General features: G+C 35.5%; 2 protein-coding genes across 2 annotated transcripts; both read left to right on the forward strand.

Moving 5' to 3' along the window:
* The first annotated feature begins 672 nt into the window (after nt 1-672).
* Nucleotides 673-2,785, forward strand: LOC131157101 (small ribosomal subunit protein eS30z/eS30y/eS30x). Its single transcript, XM_058110989.1, has 3 exons — nt 673-827; nt 951-1,088; nt 2,482-2,785. Exons 1-3 carry the CDS (start codon nt 824-826, stop codon nt 2,526-2,528), a joined length of 189 nt encoding a protein of 62 aa, XP_057966972.1. The 5' UTR covers nt 673-823; the 3' UTR covers nt 2,529-2,785.
* A 6,485-nt stretch (nt 2,786-9,270) lies between these two features.
* Nucleotides 9,271-14,585, forward strand: LOC131157102 (heat shock 70 kDa protein, mitochondrial). The gene is made up of 6 exons (XM_058110990.1): nt 9,271-9,487; nt 10,790-10,866; nt 10,951-11,029; nt 11,150-11,716; nt 11,797-12,417; nt 13,770-14,585. The coding sequence occupies exons 1-6, from the start codon at nt 9,413-9,415 to the stop codon at nt 14,397-14,399; spliced, it is 2,049 nt and encodes a 682-aa protein (XP_057966973.1). The 5' UTR covers nt 9,271-9,412; the 3' UTR covers nt 14,400-14,585.
* The last annotated feature ends 6,274 nt before the right edge of the window (nt 14,586-20,859 follow it).

The raw sequence follows: 20,859 nt of genomic DNA on the forward strand, positions 1-20,859 counted from the left end.
AATGTGTTTCTACTCTCAAAACTTTTGGAATCAATTCAATCATTTTAGATCATGATATGCCAGCATAGAAACGACAAATGCTTGTGCAGAAATGATAAATTTTTTATAGTAAATATTACACTTGAGCACATAAAATATGAAAAATAAAAGTGGACTCCCGGAAGAATCAACACAGTTAATAAGATAATAATTTAAATAAATAACAAATTTAAGGGTATTTTTCTTTTTTTTCTTTTGGGCACCTCATGCTATTCAGTTGTTCCACACTAAAAGTTGGAGAATACCTTTTAATTATTTTCTAAATTTTTTATTTCTTTTCTCTACAATTGGAGGCTTGAAATTTAAATATTAGATTTGGAATTTACATAAATATTTACAAAATGTGATATAAAATCATATTTAATTTATTCTAAATCTATATAAATTCAATTTCAAACGCAAAATTCATGTCCCAAATACTACCTTGTATATATATATTTTTTAAAAATCAAAATAATTTTTTTTGAAATTAATTTTAAATTTATGAATAAAAAATATTCTGCACAAATAATAAATATTTTATTTTTTACTTTTTAATGCCAATATTGAAAAATTAAAATCTAATGTGAAATTTGTATTATTTTTTTTAGAAAAATGGAAATAAAAAAATAAAACTATTTCCTATAATTAAACGGGCCCCAAAAGCCAAAATCAGCTCATAGTTATACGCCCAATCTATATATAGGCTTGCAAAACCCTAACCCTAAATTTTTCTCTCCCTCGCGTGCAACTGTAGGAAGGTCATTCTCTCCCGGAATAGTGCGAACTCTTCTGAAAATCAGCAATGGGTAAGTTCAGTAACCTTCATTCGGATCTCTGATTCAGTGTTTGATTCAGTTGTTGGGCTGTGAGATTTGTGCCTTTTACTTTCTTGAGTCTAATCGTCTCGCTAAATTGGGGTGTTGGTCCAGGTAAGGTTCACGGATCTTTGGCTCGTGCCGGTAAGGTGAGAGGGCAGACCCCGAAGGTGGCCAAGCAGGATAAGAAGAAGAAGCCCCGTGGTCGCGCTCACAAGCGCATGCAATACAATCGCCGATTCGTCACTGCCGGTAAATTTTTTCCCTTTTTTTACGATCTATAAATCTGGGTTTGTACCTGTTAAATCTCTAGCATTCCTATACTTGAAATTCGTGAGTTGAAATTTCTGAAGCATGGACTGCCGTCTCTTATAAGTTCATATGAGCAAATTTAAGATTTATATTATATTAGACGTGCTAGTTCTGAGGAGATTTTAATTAAAATCCTTCCTGAAGTTGCAAATTAACCCATTATCAAGTTATTAAAATTTCTATTTTGAAGATGTTCGAGTCTTTTTGCATTGGTTAAGTCTGTTTGCAGAAGTCTTTAGTTGACAAGAGTGTTACTAAGAGCTTATGAGCCCCTCATGCTAGGAAAAATTATAATTTGATAAGATTTAGAATGTTCTAGACTTCTAGTTTATTATTGAAGACATTGTTGTCTAGATTCTTGTTTTTCTACATCTTCGTTTGTTCTTCATTCTCTTCCAACGCTGTGTTCAATGCATAACTAGAAATAACTTATTTTGTTTGTAAATCTAAAGCACAGCTTTCAATCTTCCATATTCCTCTGCAAGCAGAAGTTCTAATCTAAATGCTGTTCGCATGCTCGAACATTTATTTTTAATGATAATTTCAACAAATAATTATTTCCAAAAATTCAATTTTTTTAGGAATTAATTCCAACAGCTGATTACCATCAAAACTTTAGCACAACACAATTAGGTTCTATGTCATACCCTCAAAAGACCTCAAGCATAAAGCTACTATATGGAAACTGAAGAACTTGAAGAGCTTTTTTTCTGACCTCAAGAAATGACTTATAATGTTAAAATCAATGGAGGAAGTTCAGTTAGATCTTTATACAGCGTAACGATATGGCATTATCTCAGACTTGTTGAAATACAGACTGTAAAATAATAAGCAGGGAAGATGAAGTTACCAAAGTTTTGTTCAGGAACATGAATTTTGAGTATTAGATTTGGATTTGTGTTTATTTGCAGGGAGCTTAATACAATTTTGTATTACATTTTATTGAAATACGCATAAGTCCAACCCTAGGTCTGAAATTTAGGCTCTCAAAAAAATGACAAATTAAATTATAATCTAGAGTTCTGCAAATTTTGACCCCGTATTATCAAACTATGAAATGCTTTAATTTGGTAATTTGCAAGATTCAGAATGACACTCACTCCACCTGTTGTGTTTAGAAAATGCATTACTGCTAAGCAAGATAATATTTGGTTAGCGTTTCAGAAATAATTTATATTGAGAGCCATAAGTGTGATTAAGTGCTAACCAACTCTACAGTTTGAAAATTATTATCATTATTATTATTATTATTATTATTATTATTATTATTATCAATTTGTGCAACCTATCATAGATATTCTAAGTGTTACATTTTCTTGGTTTCTGTTTGTAGTGGTTGGCTTTGGGAAGAAGAGGGGACCAAACTCTTCAGAGAAGTAAACCTTGATAAGATGAGCTCTGAGGGTGCATGCTAGTTGGATCTTCCCATGAATGGACGTTTTGAATATAAAATGCTATTGGCAATGTCTACATCTCATTCCTATTGCATTTTCTTCCCCGCTTTTTTGGGACTGAACTATTTTATAATTGTGCCTTTTATTTCTTAGAGACAAGTAGCCTGTGGTCATACATGTTTATGTTTAAGTTTAATCTGCGTTTGGATTCTTAATTATGTTATGCTTAGTATTTTGAACAAATCCTTTATCTGTGTGTGTGTGTGTTTTTGGAATTTTAGTCTTTTGGATGTGTTTTATGGATTGACTTAACAAAATGGCACTTGTAGCTTATGACTCAAAACATAAGCAATATTTCTTGGCCGCAGTTGCCATATGTGACTCAAATGAGTAATATCCTTGGCTGTTGAAATTAAAAAAATGTTATTTGAATCAGAAGTTGCGTGCCTCAATTTTATAAATAATTTCAAATAAGAACTCTTCGATTTTCGGCTGCTGGGGGCTGATTTGGTGAGGAGAGATCACACAATGGAGCCCTGGTATTAGATGGCAATCCTGTGCTGTGTTTTACCTCTGTTAAGACGATTTCATTGCTGTTGGGAATGGCTCTGTATGATCAATGGCCTCAATGCACTCAGCAACCAAAAAGAGTTTAGAAAGTGTATTCTTGGTAGCAGTGCACCGATTTTCCAGAAATAATTCAAAAGGAATACAATACGAAGGGTAGTTTAAAGGCTCCTTTGACATTTATATTGCCCTTCATTTGCAAGAGATTCATATTTCTTATAGGGGTTACTAATTAACAAATGAGATAAGATGTTGAGAAGAGAAAACGAAGCAAGAACATGACATATTTTTACATGTTTTAACAATTTGTCTTTCTTTGCAAATTTTCTATAGAAGCAATACTGTTTTAAGGTTTCAACTTTCAGCCATTGTTAAAGGGATCGAGGTCCGTAAACCATCAAATAAATTGTGTTATTCGCCAGCCGATTGAAAATTCGGAATTCATTCGCATTGAATATGAGCTGCACAAAGCAATTTCAATCAGTTATAGAGAGAATTGTCCCAGAGTCTTAATTCTCCATCCCAAGGAAGAAGAGGTAGCCTGGAATCACCTCCGTGAAGAATGCAGAGTCTTCCGCTCTCATGGACGGCTGCACATCCCTGATGCTTTGGGCACCTAGCAAAGCAAAGCAGCCCCCACACTTGGGAACACTCTTTTTTTTTTTTTGGATTACGCATCGGGTATCCACGTGTCCGTTTTACGGTCTGTGTGACTAGTTTTGCGCCCATTGAAGTTGATCCCACAACTCCAAAGGAAGGGTAAATTCAGGAGTCCAGGGGTGGAAACGAGTCCGAGAGGATTTAAACACCTGACCTCGTGAGAGATATTCCCGCTGAACCACACCCTGGGGGTAGGGAACACTCTAATTCCTCTTATACAAAGCAGTTAAAAACTGGCGCTAAAATTAAAATCACGAAAAAATTTAAAATGTTAATTGAAGAAGTTAATTATGAAATTTAATTAATTTGCTAATTAGAACATATTAATTGTAAAATTGACTAATTTTTAATTATAAAATATTAGAATGTTTATTAAAGGTGTTGAGTAAAAGTTTTATATAATTTTTATTAGTACACAATGTTGAAATTTTTTACCTAAAATGTAATTAACATAAATATTAAATTATTTTTAATTAGAATATATTTAAAATTTTAATTACAAATACTAGTAAGAAAATACTAGTTAAAATTATTAGTATTTTGTAATTATGATTCGTAATTAAAATTTTAAATATTTTATTATTAAAAAATAAATTAATATTTATGTTAATTACATTTTAATAAAAAAATTTCAATATTGTGTACTATTAAAAATTATATTAAAATTTATACAACTTTTAGTCAACACCTTTAATAAGCATTTTTGTTAGTCGTCCCACCCGAGAGTACATATAGTCCAAGAGGGGGGGGGGGTGAACGGACTCTTTTTGCGTATTTAAAATTTTATCTACAAAACGAAATTGTTGGCAAGATTCAAGCAATTAAATCATAATATACAAAATATAAATCATGCATAAGACAAATAAAGTAAATTGTAGGGAGAGAAAAGCTTAACATCGATAGTTAACGTGGTTGGACAATGAGCCTATATCCACGTCTTAGTACCAAACAAAAGATTCCACAATTCATTATAAATACTCATTCACTAGCGGAACAAGCTTTACAATTCGGGAACAAATCCCTACACTCGAGAACAAATCTCTACCCGATCACAAAGAGGCTTCGGTTCACAAAGAACCTTCACCAACAATGGTTCACAAAGAACTTTTACACTAATAAGATGATTTACAAAGAGAATGCTCCTTATTAAGCTGATATCAAATACAATTCAAACCTCACACTACTCTCTCAATGAATGATTCAAACAAGATGAATGAGTAAGAGAGATTGAGCACTTGTGAATAAAAGACAAAGATGCATAGTCGTAAGTGCTTAGGTTTTGGATAAAATGATATTTTTCACCAATATGATCAATAATGCTTAAAACCATGTCTAAACATATATAATAGCTTATATTTATAGCCAAAGAGCCAATATGAATGTTAACTGGCCGTTGGGAGCGAATCCCATGTATTTTGCTTGAGAACTAGCCATTTTCTAATCATTAGCGTCATTCTACCCATTAGACTTGTCGACTAGTGCCCTACACTCATCAACTAGTGTCAACTAGTGACTCGCCCCCCACTCGTCGACGAGTGTCATGAATAAGAAAAAGTCATCAACATGAAAGTTGTGAGATTTTTTCTTAACTTTTTAGGGACACCAAGATCATTAATTTTGAATTCTTTTAACAAAAGTTATGCCCCAAATACCAAAAAATGCATTTGTTCAACTCTTACTTAAAAATCATGTAAGAAACAAAACTAGTAGGAGTTACAAAATAGACCACTTCAAACACATTTCCATTACATAAAATACAACATTAAGCTTCCTTTGGTGTGCTTGAATCCTTTCGAGTGAGTGTCCTTTTGATCTTTCCTTTTTGACTTTTACTCGGTCCGATCATTGCCTTATAACCAATACTTCATATATTTGTCTTTTGAACCTATACTAAACATAATCCGTAAAGATGAGAAACACTAGGAACCACATATAGGTTAATATCATTAAAACATATAAACTATGATTATGTAGCTTACCAAGGCTAACAATTTTAATATTTAGTAATTAAAAATTAGTCAATTTTTGTAACGACCTCAAAATTTATATCATTTTTTTTTTCATATTATATATATATATATATATATATATTAACTATTCTGATACCCTCTGCTACGAAATTCGGGCCTTAGCAGGCACCAGGATAATCCTGAATACAATGTTCATACCTACGCAGCGGAAACATAAACCATACATCCATACATACTATATAATATCAGAATTCAATACATTCAGACCATAGTCATATAAAACAACTCCCTCCAGTATCACCTATCCCAAAAATACAAAACTCAACTACAAACTCACCCTAAAACCAGGGCTATCAAGAAATCACTCTATTTGCTCGCCTGATCTGCTCGCCTAGCTGGCTCACCTGAAAAATGGTAAAATAATAGGGTGAGATGACGTTCAGTAAGTGAAAATATGCTATTACTAGTGTGTGGCGACCGAGTCGTAAAACTATAATAGCAGTATGTAAAACTGCATGATTTGGTAAATTTGTAAAAGCACATATAACACATGTATAGTAGCTTAAAATATATGTATCATCTGAACTTTCTATCATTCATACTGCTAATATCATATTATATACAACAAAGCTATAAAATTGTATACATATACATAACTGTGTTTTATCCCTGGAACTCTGTATATCATAATTTGACCCCTCATGATAGAGTTGTGCGACCTGTAGGCGAGACTTAATCTGGTCGGCCCTCCAGATAAGTCAATATACTCTACACTACCTCAACCTAGCCAAACTGCATACTCTCCTAGGCGCGGGACTGGCTGCTACCTCGCCAAACTGGCCCCCTCAACCCAGCGAACTGGGGAGCTACATACTCTCCGAGCACAGTTTGATGGTACCCACACACTATTTAAGATATGTGGTTGCACTCTATCTGTATATAGCAACGGTACCGTGCTCTGTATTCTTTATCTGTATCTGTCTGTAATCATTCCTTAGGGACCTGATACTATATATATACATATACATATATATATATATATATATATATATATATATATATATACTCTTTTACTATTTTCATCATGTTTTCAAAATTAACATAGCGCTGTTTTTCTGTACTGTAAATTCTGTAATCTCTATATTCTGTATCTGTAGCATCTTGATGCTATCTTTGTATATCTTTCTATAAAATAAATCTCTATATACTCTAAATGTTATGATAATAGGAAACATGGCATACTGTATATGCTATATATGCTGATCTGAGTAAAACTGTAACATACTATTTTGGATAAACATCTGTAATATACTGATCTGTATAAAATTATAACATACTGATCTGAGTAAACATCTGTATACATATATATGTGTGTGTGTGTATATATATCTGTTTTGTGAAACTATTTGAATAAAAGCTGTATATGTACGTATATCTGTCTGTATAATCTTTGTGAATATCTGGCTATATCTGTATGTTTTGTATAACTTCATATACTGGAAAAACTGTATAAAGTTCTACATCAAATATTATCTACTTAGGCTACACATACTTTAGAACACATATTCTGAAGAACTACATTATAATTGGCATACATACATGTTGGTAAAATTTCTATTAACATATTCAAATTTCCTAGCATAACATATTTCCCTTACTTAGTTTATGAAAAGCTCCATGTTGAACTTTAGCCCTACACCTACCGGGTTCTCTACTCAACACCCTGAAAATGACATTCTCCATAACAAAACATCAATATTTTTCTGCATATAACATTTCTTATAACTGTAGGAAAAACATATTTTGAATAAAATGCTTTATCTTGAGTTTGGGATGAATTCCAAACCAACTTCTTCAACGATCAGTTCCGGAAGACTTGTAGAGAATTTTGCCAGAAGCGTCGTGGTAGTCTCAAATCTTCAATCCGGTGAGAAACAGAGCTGGGATCGAAGAGAGAAGGAGAGGGGTGCGTTTTAGAGAGAGAAAGGGAGAGTTTGCACTGAAAATTCATCCAAAAATCTGGGTTTTCACTATTTATAGAGCTGGATTCGTCAACGAGACACGTCATTTTGTCGATGAGTCTTTAAGTAATTTCGTCGACGAACCCTACCTCCTCGTTGACGAAATTCAGACTGTCCAAAAACCTCTCTTGGTATCTCCTCATCAACAAGGCATGGATTTGTCGACGAGGCCTACTTATGCGCTCGTCGACGAACTTTCTGTATTCGTCGACGAAACCTATTGCCTCATTCTGTTTCTGTTTCTGTTTCCATATCCCTCTCTCTTTATTATTTAAATACCATTATTCTTCGGGTCATTACAATTTTATAATTAACATGTTCAATATTTTTCTAATTAACAAGTTAATTAAATTTCATAATTAACTTCTTTAATTAGCATTTTAAATATTTTCTAATCAACATAATAATCAATACTTATGTTTTGATTTGAATGTTTTCTATTAAATAAAACAATATATTATTATTTTTTAATTTCAAATAATATTATTGTTAATTTACGCTTTTAATCTTATTATTTTTCATGATTTGTCATCATTTTTTTTATTAATAAAATGACCATCAAATTTTTTATTATCAAAATGTCGCAAGACACTATCCAATACATGCCACTTCAAAATTTGAAGGTAGATCAAGTGAAGTTAGATTAGTAGATACGTAATAGTGTAAACATTTAATTACAAAAATTAATTATAAAATACTAATATAAATTATCAGCATGATTACAAATTTAATTGAAAATGTCAATTAAAAAGTCAAAAAATGTTGATTAAAATTGTTAATGAGGATAGATATTAATTGAAAATATCAATTAAAAGTTTTGCTAATTCTATTAGTTCTAAAAGTTGATTTTCTGTTGACCTGACCCTCCCATAAATTCAATACAAATTTTTAACTTTTTTGGAATGATAATCGGCTTTTTGAAAAGTCGATTATATGTTGACATGACATCTTCATCGACAAAGAACTAAAACTGACTTTCTAAAACGTTTTGGTTAAAATTGACTATCGGAAAATTAGTTGGATTTATTTTCATAATTATTTGGTCAACTACTCTATAAATATATTTATTTTATTTTAATTTTAATATTTTCATAAAAAACTCAATATACTAATTATAGAGTGATGGTTCCAAATTACTCTTATAAATGCATGAACATATATTTTATTTTTATCAATATTTTAAAAATTAATTTAATTTTTATGCAGTGAGATCAGAAATTATTTATAAAGAATAATAAAAAAATTTAAGAAAAGAAAAGAGACTTGCCTATGATTTTACGACCTAATTAAAACTAATCTTTGGGCTTTAGAGTAAAAACTTATATGAATTGAGAATTCTAATTGACTCAAGCCTATCGTCTATCTTGCGGGGCAAAAAGCCTTAAAAAAACTGTATTTTCCAAAGTAAACCCTTCCGGTCTTCTGCACATATCCAAGAAAATATGGTCATTTATTTTTTTTACAAGGTTATTATTGTCATTAACTCAACGAGTTGAGAGGGCTATGTTCTGTCTCTAGAACCTACCAATGAAGGGCGCGCCCAACTTTAAAGACCTTGGAAAACCCCAGCAGAAGGCTGCCATTGACGCCTGCTAAAACCCTAGCGACTCTTAAACCCTCTCCTCCTTGGTCGCTGCGTCGATCGTCTCACCATGGCGACATCGCTGCTTCTGCAAACCTTGAGGCGCCGCGAGCTCCATTCCTCTTCTTTAGCTGCTTTTAGATCCGTACGTTTCCTCTTTCTCTTCCATAAGATCCTTGGTGATTGTATCTAACAGCTGCTTCCGACTTGTTTTTTTGTGTTTTCACTTATTGTTTTTCAATGGAAGATCGATTCTTACAAAATTTCTATGTATGTTGGGATTGTTGTTTTGATATTTTTGTTTGCTTATGCTAATATTTGTGTTCTTATTGGACGTTTTGATAGTGAGTATGCTTTCTGTATGTTTTTTTATTAGCTTCCTTTCTTCTTCATACACTTGGTTTGTTCTCAAGGCGGAGTAGGGCGCAAGGAGAACGCTTTAAATTTGCTCCATCACCCAAGCATAATTTCCCGTTCTCATTTTATTCTAATACCCAGCAGATAATGTAGAGTACTATAATTATTTTGCACTCTTTTAGAGTGAAATTGATTATACAGTGTGCTCTTGTCTCCCGTTTCTGGTGTCTTTTTAAGGTTGGATTTTTTCCATGTTGCATTTGTTGAAAATGGTCTCTTTTATCTAAAATTGGTTCGCTTTATAGCTTACTTTCAATAATAATGATAATATAATAATGTATGAACAAGAATTATTTAAGGCAGTTCTATCCTTCATATTGATGGCCTGATCCATATTGCTTAGAAGTGATGATGCCTTAACTGGGTTTATTCAGCTACCCAAGAGAACGTAGTTGGTTTTATGTATCTAAATTGTACCATAGCAATTGCCAAATACACTGAGATTGCTTTATATATGTTTTGACAGTATTTCTAGTGCCTCTGTATTGTTGAATGCAGATTGAAACGAGAATCTTATAATATTCTTTTATTGTATAATTAAGGCTCAGTTTGGAACTGGGAAAATGTTAGAGAAAGGAAAGGAAAACTAACTAATATTATTGATCAAACTACATTACAAGAGAATAATGAAAAGACTGGAGAAATCACAGCCAGTTATTTTGGGGGGGGGGGGGGAGGGAAGGAGTATTGTTTCAATTCTGCTCCTGGTTGCACTCATTATGAATTATACTTGATGATAGTGATTCCTAAATGAGGAGATTTTTCTTCATGATGAGTTTCTTTCTCTTCTGTTGTAGCTAGTAGCCCGCTCAAGTCCCCTTGCAAAACTTTTGTTATTGGGTTCGCCATACACTTCACATGAATCTCTTGATTATCTCTTGTTACACATTATTGTCTTTTCCATTAGCTTTTATTATTCTAGATTATATGTTATTACTCAGTTCCTCACATGTATAGTTTAATAATAGATTCTCTTTCTATATTGCAACTTATTGGCATCCCTCTCTCTCTCTCTCTCTCTCTCCTTCAGTTGACCAACAATGGCAAGACCTCATTGGCCACCTCCCCCTTAGGTCATAAATTGGCATGTCTGGCAAGACCTTTTAGGTACTGTTTTTTTTTTATGTGTTGTATTTTGTGTTTGCTTAGAAGCATTTTGTTCCACTTATATTGTTGTTTGCTTTGATACAGCACAAGGCCTCCAGGGAATGATGTTATTGGTATTGACTTGGGTACCACTAATTCTTGTGTTGCAGTTATGGAGGGAAAGGTTAGTTTTTTATTTTAGAGAAATAATAAATTAGGTTGTTTTTGATTTAATTTTCATAGAAATGTGTTTCATTAGTTTTCCCAAAATTTCCTCTAATCGTTGCTCTGATGTTTAATGCAGAATGCTAAGGTGATTGAGAACTCTGAAGGAGCAAGGACGACACCATCAGTGGTCGCCTTCAATCAAAAAGGAGAACTACTTGTAGGAACCCCTGCCAAACGTCAAGCAGTTACCAATCCAGGAAACACATTTTTTGGGACCAAACGTCTGATAGGGAGACGTTTTGATGATCATCAGACTCAGAAAGAAATGAAGATGGTCCCATATAAGATAGTGAAAGCTCCCAATGGTGATGCCTGGGTTGAGGCAAATGGACAGCAGTATTCTGCAAGCCAGATCGGGGCATTTGTTCTTACTAAAATGAAAGAAACTGCAGAGTCTTACCTTGGGAAAACTGTGTCCAAGGCAGTCATTACTGTCCCAGCTTACTTTAATGATGCACAAAGACAGGCAACAAAGGATGCTGGGAGGATAGCAGGCCTAGATGTACAGAGAATTATCAATGAACCAACTGCGGCTGCACTTTCATATGGGTTAAATAACAAGGAAGGTCTCATTGCTGTTTTTGATCTTGGAGGTGGAACTTTTGATGTTTCAATTCTGGAAATATCTAATGGCGTCTTTGAGGTAAAATTTGTATTTTTATTTTATGCTTTTTAAAAAAAAAAAATTCAGGCATGTCATTTATTTGTGTTTTTGTCCATCAGGTAAAAGCAACAAACGGAGACACCTTTTTAGGAGGTGAGGACTTTGACAATGCACTACTAGAATTCTTGGTTAGTGAATACAAGAGAACAGAGGGGATTGATCTCTCGAAGGACAAGTTGGCACTACAGAGGCTTCGTGAAGCGGCTGAGAAAGCCAAGATAGAATTGTCATCAACATCTCAAACTGAGATCAACCTGCCATTTATAACTGCTGATGCTTCTGGGGCCAAACATTTGAATATAACCCTTACCAGATCAAAATTCGAGAGTTTGGTGGATCACTTGATTGAGAGGACAAGAAACCCATGTAAGAATTGTTTGAAGGATGCAGGGATATCCATCAAGGAAGTGGATGAAGTTCTTCTTGTTGGTGGGATGACCCGTGTACCTAAGGTACAAGAAATAGTTGGAGGGATCTTTGGGAAGAGCCCAAGCAAGGGAGTTAATCCTGATGAGGCAGTTGCAATGGGTGCTGCAATTCAGGGTGGCATTCTTCGTGGAGATGTTAAGGAGCTGCTTTTGTTGGATGTAACTCCTTTATCACTTGGCATTGAAACTCTTGGTGGTATCTTCACTAGGTTGATCAATAGAAACACTACCATCCCAACAAAAAAATCGCAGGTACGTTTTTTGCCCTGATTTAAACTCTGAAGGATTGCAGAAAATTTGGTCTACAAATTTATGAAACTATGCACTTAGTATGCAGTTGGTTGCCTACTTCTCGATCAAACCTCCGCTGATTGTGTAATAAGTGCTAGCGAATTGTCCTAACATATAGTGTGGCTCATGCATTGTTCATATTTAACATAAAATTCACCTCAGTAATATATATATTTTAAATTACTGTTAAATTAGTTGGGAACATAGAGTTTGAGCCTTAAATTTCGACTTGTTTGAATTTGGATATAATGGGGGGAAAAATTGAAGTGAGTCCTATTAAATTGCACATAATTCAAAATCAAAGATATAGACTCCATACTTCCACTCACAAAAGTAATCTATAGTTTGTTTATTTCCTTCTACAGCTGGTGATGCATATGGTAATTGTCATTTTTAGCAGGTGCATAGTGCATTTTGGCATAAGAGGAATTAGCATTTACGTTTGGACCAATTAGTTGTATTAGAACGTAGTTAATTGCATACGTGATATTTTTAGTTTGGGAATTAATACCATACCTCATTAGGACATTTTATTAATGTGCTAACATGATGTTTGGATAATCAGGAGGGAAAAGAAAAGAAATGATAGTTGCTTCTTATAACAAAGAGAAAATGAAAAAAAAAGTTAATAGTTAGAGAGGAGAGGTATTTCTCTCTTATATTGTTTGGATAACTACAGAGAAATGAAAGAAAATGTATTGATTTCTCTCCAATGTTTGGATAATTGAAGAGAGAAGACAGGATCTAATATTATTTTACTAAATAGACCTTTCATTTGTTAACTAAGATGGTAAACATTCTTCTTCTTTTTTTGAGATTTTTTTTTTGGTATTTTAAAAAATATAAGATATTTTTTCCCTCCAAAATTCTCCACTTTTGAAGAGATCAGAAAGAGGGTTATGAGGGGTTTTACTCGCTCTCCTATTATCTCCCTCTCTCTGTTTTTTTATATAACATGCAGTCCAACTGTCCAAATGAATCATTTAAAGTCTCCTTTCCTCTTTTCTCTCCAAATCACTCAATGCAGCAAAAAGTGTAAAAAGAATTTCATTTGACACTGATGATGTACTGCATGTTCTGCTTAATGATCATTGTTTCCAAAAACCTTGCCCAATTTATTCATTTTGTGATTGGACAGTTCACTATCAGTTTATCAGTGGTGGTACTGCATGGTATATGCGCAATTTTGCTGAGATGTAATTTGGAAGTAAACTCACCATGTCTTTATCAGTGGTGGTACTGCATTGTATGTGCGCAATTTTGCTGAGATGTGATTTGGAAGTAAACTCACCATGTCTTATTTGTGTGCCCAGGTTTTCTCCACGGCAGCTGACAACCAAACTCAAGTGGGAGTCAAAGTGCTTCAAGGTGAGCGTGAAATGGCAGCTGACAACAAGCTTCTAGGTGAGTTTGAGCTTATGGGTATTCCACCTGCCCCAAGGGGCATGCCACAAATTGAGGTGACATTCGATATTGATGCCAATGGGATTGTTACTGTTTCTGCCAAGGATAAGGCAACTAGTAAGGAACAACAGATTACAATCCGATCATCTGGAGGTCTCTCAGAAGATGAAATAGATAAGATGGTAAAGGAAGCCGAGCTGCATGCCCAGAGGGACCAGGAGAAGAAATCTTTGATCGACCTCAAAAACAACGCTGACACAACCATTTACAGCATTGAGAAGAGCCTGAATGAGTACAAGGACAAGATTCCTGCTGAGGTTGCAGCAGAGATTGAGTCTGCCGTGGCGGATCTGAGGAAGGCAATGACCAATGAGAATATTGACGAGATAAAGGCAAAGCTGGAAGCTGCAAATAAGGCTGTCTCGAAGATAGGACAGCATATGAGCCAAAACTCTGGCAGCAGCTCCTCCTCGGAAGGAGGGTCCCAGGGTGGCAGTGATCAAGCACCGGAAGCAGAATACGAGGAGGTCAAGAAGTAGAGAGGCTGGGTCAATCCGCTGACACAGAAAATTATGATTTTTTTTTTTAAATTCCATTCATTACCAAAGGATTATGCTACCATCAAAAGTTTATTTGTAAGTTTGTAACACAATTGGATTGGTCTTGAATTTAAATTATTGAATAACTTTTGGGCTAATGTTATTCGGAAAGCTTGCAACAACAAATGTGCGTGATTTCCTGACTCTATAGCTTGTCAAGATACCTCTGGCTGGGCATTGAAGTAGTATGCATACAATGACAATTATCAATAAATTGTGAGTTCGTTTAAGCACGCCATTAAAGCATTCAATTAGATTAGTATTTTCGTATGTTTGACCACCATCATGATATTGTGAGGACATGTGAAAGGGGATTTCTTCAAAAAAAAATTTCACAAGTGACCCACCTTACTTAGGTTCCTTTCCATTAAACTATTGAATTCCTAACTTGGTGTTTTCATATAGCTTTCTCAAGCATCCATTTCAATTTCGTATTCTGTACCCTCTTATTAAAGTTAGTGACAAAGTGTTGCAAGAAAAACCTAGTGTGCTTGAGGTGGTTGCTAGTCAACATTAAAATGAGACACCAATAATATCAAGGTGTCTGTTTGATAAAAGGCACAGATTATTGCAATCAGTCACTTCATCCCAAATGAAACCAAGACCCCATTGGCAGACTTTTTTCAACTAATGCAAACGCTACAAGCAATATTTGTTGGTGCAAATTAGAGGTCGTTGTAATTATTAATTTTCTTTTGTATTTCTTGTATAAGTGCGTTTCATCTATATAGAAAACTAGAGGACAATGATGAAATCCCTCAATTGACACAACAAACGACCAAAAAACACATGTGAACACTGCAGAGTTCGTTAGCATCATGAATATCTCTCCATACTCACTTCACCTTCGTCCTAGGATTTGACTCACACATAACATGCATTCACTTTGGCATCATTTGATATGAAATATGTGACGACCTGTAATTTATTCTCTAGTTTTTTTTTAATACTATGAAATTTACAATGCTCTCATACCTACTAGATTAAACCAAACCATCAATTTAAGCAGCGAGAAGCGGAATTCATATAAACACAATCAAGTAAATATACAATACCAGAGTGCTAAAATGTTCTTAAAATATACACATACGACTGTTTCCTAAAATACCCTCAACCGAGTAACCTTCCTAAAATACTCACTCTACTGACAGGCCTGAACTGTAACCTCCTCTATCTGCGAGTTTGATCTGCTCGCCTAACTGGATCACCTGAAAAATATTAATTTAATGGGATGAGACGACGCTCAATAAGACGAAATATGCTATTGCTAGTGTGTGCCAAATGAGTTACAATACTATGAAAATCTGTTTCTATATAATCATGAACAACTGAATCTGTAAATGTAGTACAAGTAATATAAACCACCCCCATTCTTCCATGTTGCTTAACATATCTGTATTTTAGATTTCTATACATAATACTTTTAATATATATAAGTATATTCCTTGTTTTTGTGAAACTGTACATACATAATAATAACTAAAAACTTCCATAGATGGATAACTATATGTTATGATTTAACCCCTCATGACAAGGTTGTGCGGCCCATAGGCGGGATCTAACCTTGCTGGTCGATCAGGGTAGGCCACTATACTCCATCAGTTTGATCAGCCCTCCTCAATCCATATCTAGTGGGGAGCCTGTCCACACGTGGGCACGATCGACCTACTTACCATGTATTATCTAAATAGGTGGTTGTACTCTATTCTGTATGTAGTTACGGTACCGTGCTCTGTAAACTGTATCTGTAATGTCCATCAGGGTCTGATACTATATAATACATTTCTATATACAATTATATGCTTTACCATGATTCTGTAATAACTGTATTAACCATAACGTTGTGATAAACTGTATCTGTATCAACTGTATTTCTGAAATGAACTGTAAAACTGTATATCATGGTACGGTAAACTGTATAATCGTGATATTCTATAATTACTATAAAACATATCCACTATTTGTATATTCTGTAAAACATAACTCTGAAAAATACTGTAAACCATGTTTCTGTACTATATCTATATTCTCAAGCCACACAGTAATTTAAAACATATTAAACATACTTGATAAACTGTATAAATTTTTGCTGTGAATAATAATCTGGTAATAATGTATAATTTATATTGAAAACATACTAGAATTGCCTAGCATAACATATTTCCCTTACCTGATTCCTGCTAAAAATCCCCTACTATGTCGGGTCCTACCCCCGCAGGGTTCTCCACTCAACACTTTGAAAACCATATATCCTAGAACAAAATATTACTATTTCTACGTTTATAACATTTCTTACGACTATTGGAAAGTCAAATTTCAACAAAAAAGCCTTACCCTAAATCTGAGATGAAATCCAACTCCGTCCCATCGACGATCTGCTCCGGCAGTCTTGAAGAGAACTTCTCCAGGAGCGTTGTGGTGGCCTCAGATCGTCGATCTGGTGACTAACGGGGCCAAAATCGAAGAGAGAAGGGAGAGTAACCAAAGTGGAGAGAGAGTAAAGTTTTTGCTGAAAATTTTGCTTAAAATTTGAGTTTAACACTATTTATACATTGACCTTCGTCGACGAGCCACATCATCTCGTCAATGAGGTCACGAAGAAGGTTCGACCTCGTCGACGAACACCATCTCTTCGTCGATGAAACTTGTCTTCGTCAACGAGACCCTCTTATACCCTCGTCGACGAATCCCCTGTGTTCGTCGATGAGGACCTGATAAATTTTCTTGGGTCATTACATCCCAAAGTGCAACGTCATCGACGAACGCGAAGCGTTCGTTGACGAAGTCGGCTGCCTCTTTTTGTTATTGTTTCCATTTCTCTCTCTCTCTCTTTATTATTTAAATACCATTATTCTTCGGGTCGTTACATTCTCCCCTCCTTATAAAATTTCGTCCTCGAAATTTACTATTCATATAACTCATTATCTCTTAAAGGCAAAATGGTCTACTTATTTTATTACCTGCCCTTACTTATACCGGAGGAATATTGTGGTTACATGGGTAGTTCTGGGAGATTACAACTATAAAAGAAAATTCCCCCAAAATCAAAATACTACCTATCCTATACTCTATATTACAATTACATTGTACAAAACAAAATTATCACAACTTTAATTACACATCCCTACTATTACCCACTAAACAGGTGGGGGTATTTCTGTCTAATCTCATTTTCAAGCTCCCACGAGGCTTCTTCTATCGCGTGATTCATCCACAAGACTTTTACTAGTGGTATCTTTTTACTGTGTAATTCCTGTTCTTTTCTAAGATCTGTACTGGAGCTTCCTCATATGCTAGATCACCACTGAGTTCCAACTTTGCATAACTGATGATATGAGAAGGATTTGGGATGTATTTCCTTAACATAAAAACATGAAACACGTCGTGAATCCTGAATAGAGATGGCGGTAAAGCCAGCTGATAGGCAACCGACCTAATCTTCTCGAGTATCTCAAACGGGCTAATGAACGTAGGGTTCAACTTACCCTTCTTCCCAAACCTCATGATTCCCTTCAGTGGTACTATTTTCAAAAATACATGATCACCCACTTCAAATTCCAGTTCTCGGCGGCGAGTATCCGCATAGCTTTTCTACCGACTCTGTGCTGCACTAATTCTATCTCGAATGAGTCGAACTTTATCGTACGCCTGTTGTACTATTTCTGGTCCCAAAACTCATCTCTCACCCAACTCACTCTAGTATAAAAGGGAACGACACTTCCTACCATAAAGTGCTTCATAAGGAGCCATGCCTATGCTAGTCTGATAGCTTTTGTTGTAGGCAAATTCTACCAATGACATATACTGAGTCCAACTACCCACAAAATCCAATACACACGCTCGCAACATATCCTCAAGTACCTGAATAATTCTCTTTATCTGTCCGTCTATCTGAGGATGGAAAGCGGTGCTGAATGATAACTGAGTCCCTAGTGCCTCCTGCAAACTCCTCCAGAACCGCGATGCAAAACATGGATCACAGTCCGAAACTATGGATACCGGCACTCCATGGGGTCGAATAATCTCCTGTATGTAAATCTATGCTAACTTGTTCAAAGGGTAGCTAATCTTAATGGGTAGAAAGTAAGCTGTCTTCGTCAACCTATCAACAATTACCCAGATGGTATTTTGACCATGTGGCGCCGGCGGTAACCTAGTAACAAAATCCATGGATACATGATCCCACTTCCATTCAAGAATGAAAAGTGGCTGCAACTGACCAGACGACCTCTGTTGCTCAACCTTAACTTGCTGGCATGTCAAACACTGCTGCACAAATTATGCTATTTCTCTCTTCATGCCACTCCACCAGAACTATTTCCGCAGATCCCTATACATTTTCATACTACTAGGATGAACAATGTATAGAGATCTGTGTGCCTCTTCTAAAATCATTCTCGTAATGCTATCATCCGCAGGCACACATAATCTGGTGTGAAATCTCAAAGCCCTATTGTCAGAAATGTTGAATTCTTCTCCCTGACCATTCTGTATTCTGGCTATCACTTCTGCCAATTCTGGATCATTCCCTTGAGCGGCTTTAATCCTTTTATAAAGTGTAGGTTGTACAACCAGATTGGAAATGAGTGCTTGAGGATCATTTACTACCAATTCCATGTCGAGCCTTTCCAAGTCCATCTGAATTAGGTGCTGAACTACTGCGGCTAGCTCTGCTGTATTTTCTGATTTACGGCTCAATGCATCAGCCACCGCATTTGCTTTACCTGGGTGGTAACTGATGGTGCAGTTGTAATCCTTAATAAGTTCTAACCATCTCCTCTGGCGCATATTCAACTTTTTCTGTGTAAAGAAGTACTTTAGGCTTTTATGGTTGGAAAAAATGTCACATTTCTCACCATATAAGTAATGCCTCCATATCTTCAGTGCGTGTACCACTGTAGCCAATTCCAGATCGTGAGTAGGGTAGTTCTTTTCATATTCTTTTAACTGTTTGGACGCATACACCACCACTCTACCATGCTGCATCAGTACACAACCAAACCCTTTCAAAGACACGTCACTGTAAATCACATACCCATCACCTCCTGATGGATCGTTAGTACTGGTGTAGTGATGAGTCGTTGCTTTAGTTCCTGAAAACTCTGCTCGCATTCTTCATCCCACACGAATCTGGCATTTTTCCTGGTTAAACGCGTGAGAGGTCCTGACAAGATTGAAAATCCCTCCACAAATCGACGGTAATAACCTGCCCGTCCTAAGAAACTTTTGACTTCTTGCACATTCTTCGGCTTGGCCCAATTCACCACCGCGTCAACCTTACTGGGGTGTCCATTAAAACACCATCCCCTGAGATCACATGGCCTAAAAACGCAACTTACTCAAGCCAGAACTCACACTTGCTAAACTTGGCATAAAACTTTTCCTCCCTGAGTGTCTGCAATACCTGCCTCAAATGCACCTCATGATCCTCAAAATTCTTCCAGGACACCAGTATATCATCAAGAAAAATCACCACAAACTGATTTAGATACTGGTGAAAGACTCTATTCCTTAAGTCCATGAACACAGTTGGGGCGTTTATCAGACCAAACGGCATAATGAGGAATTCATAGTACCCATACCTAGTCGTGAAAGCTGTCTTTGCAATGTCCTCTGCTTTTACCCTCACTTAAAGATAACTTGATCTGAGGTTGATCTTGGAATACACCCGCGTACCCTGGAGCTGATCAAACAGATCGTCTATACGAGGTAGAGGATATTTATTCTTAATAGTAACCTTGTTAATTTCCATGTAATCAATACACATCCTTATAGTCTCGTCTTTCTTCTTCATAAACAACATTGGAGCTCCCCATGGCAATACACTGGATCGTATAAAACCCCTATTTAGTAAGTCTTGCAACTGATTCTTCAATTCTACTAATTTAGCTGGAGCCATACGATAAGGAACCTTAGAGATTGGCGCTGTCCCTGGAGGCAAATCTATAGAAAAATCCACCTTGTGTTCAGGAGGCAACCCTAGTAGCTCCTTTGGAAATATATCGGGAAAATCTCGCACTAATGGTGTACTACTAAATTTCGATTCATTTTTTGTCACTTCTTTTACAAAAGCTACAGACCCTTGACCTCCATCCAGGAGCAATCTGCTCACCTGCATGGCTGATACAAGCTGCGATGGAGCACGTACACGTGAACCCGTAAATCTAAATTTTTTCTCACCAGAGGGTTAAAAAACTACTTCTTTCTGATGGCAATCAATACTGGCGTGATTAATTGCCAACCAATCCATTCCCAATATTACATCAAACCTGCACATATCAAACACAGTTAGATCTGCCGGTAGTACTTTCCCTTGAATTTCTTTTTGATAGCCTCTGAGTACCCTTTGACATCTCATTATTGACCCAGACGGTGTAGCTACTGACAGTTCTCTATCTAA

The sequence above is a fragment of the Malania oleifera genome, chromosome 6, assembly GCF_029873635.1.
Source record: "Malania oleifera isolate guangnan ecotype guangnan chromosome 6, ASM2987363v1, whole genome shotgun sequence".
In the NCBI taxonomy this organism is placed as follows: domain Eukaryota; kingdom Viridiplantae; phylum Streptophyta; class Magnoliopsida; order Santalales; family Ximeniaceae; genus Malania; species Malania oleifera.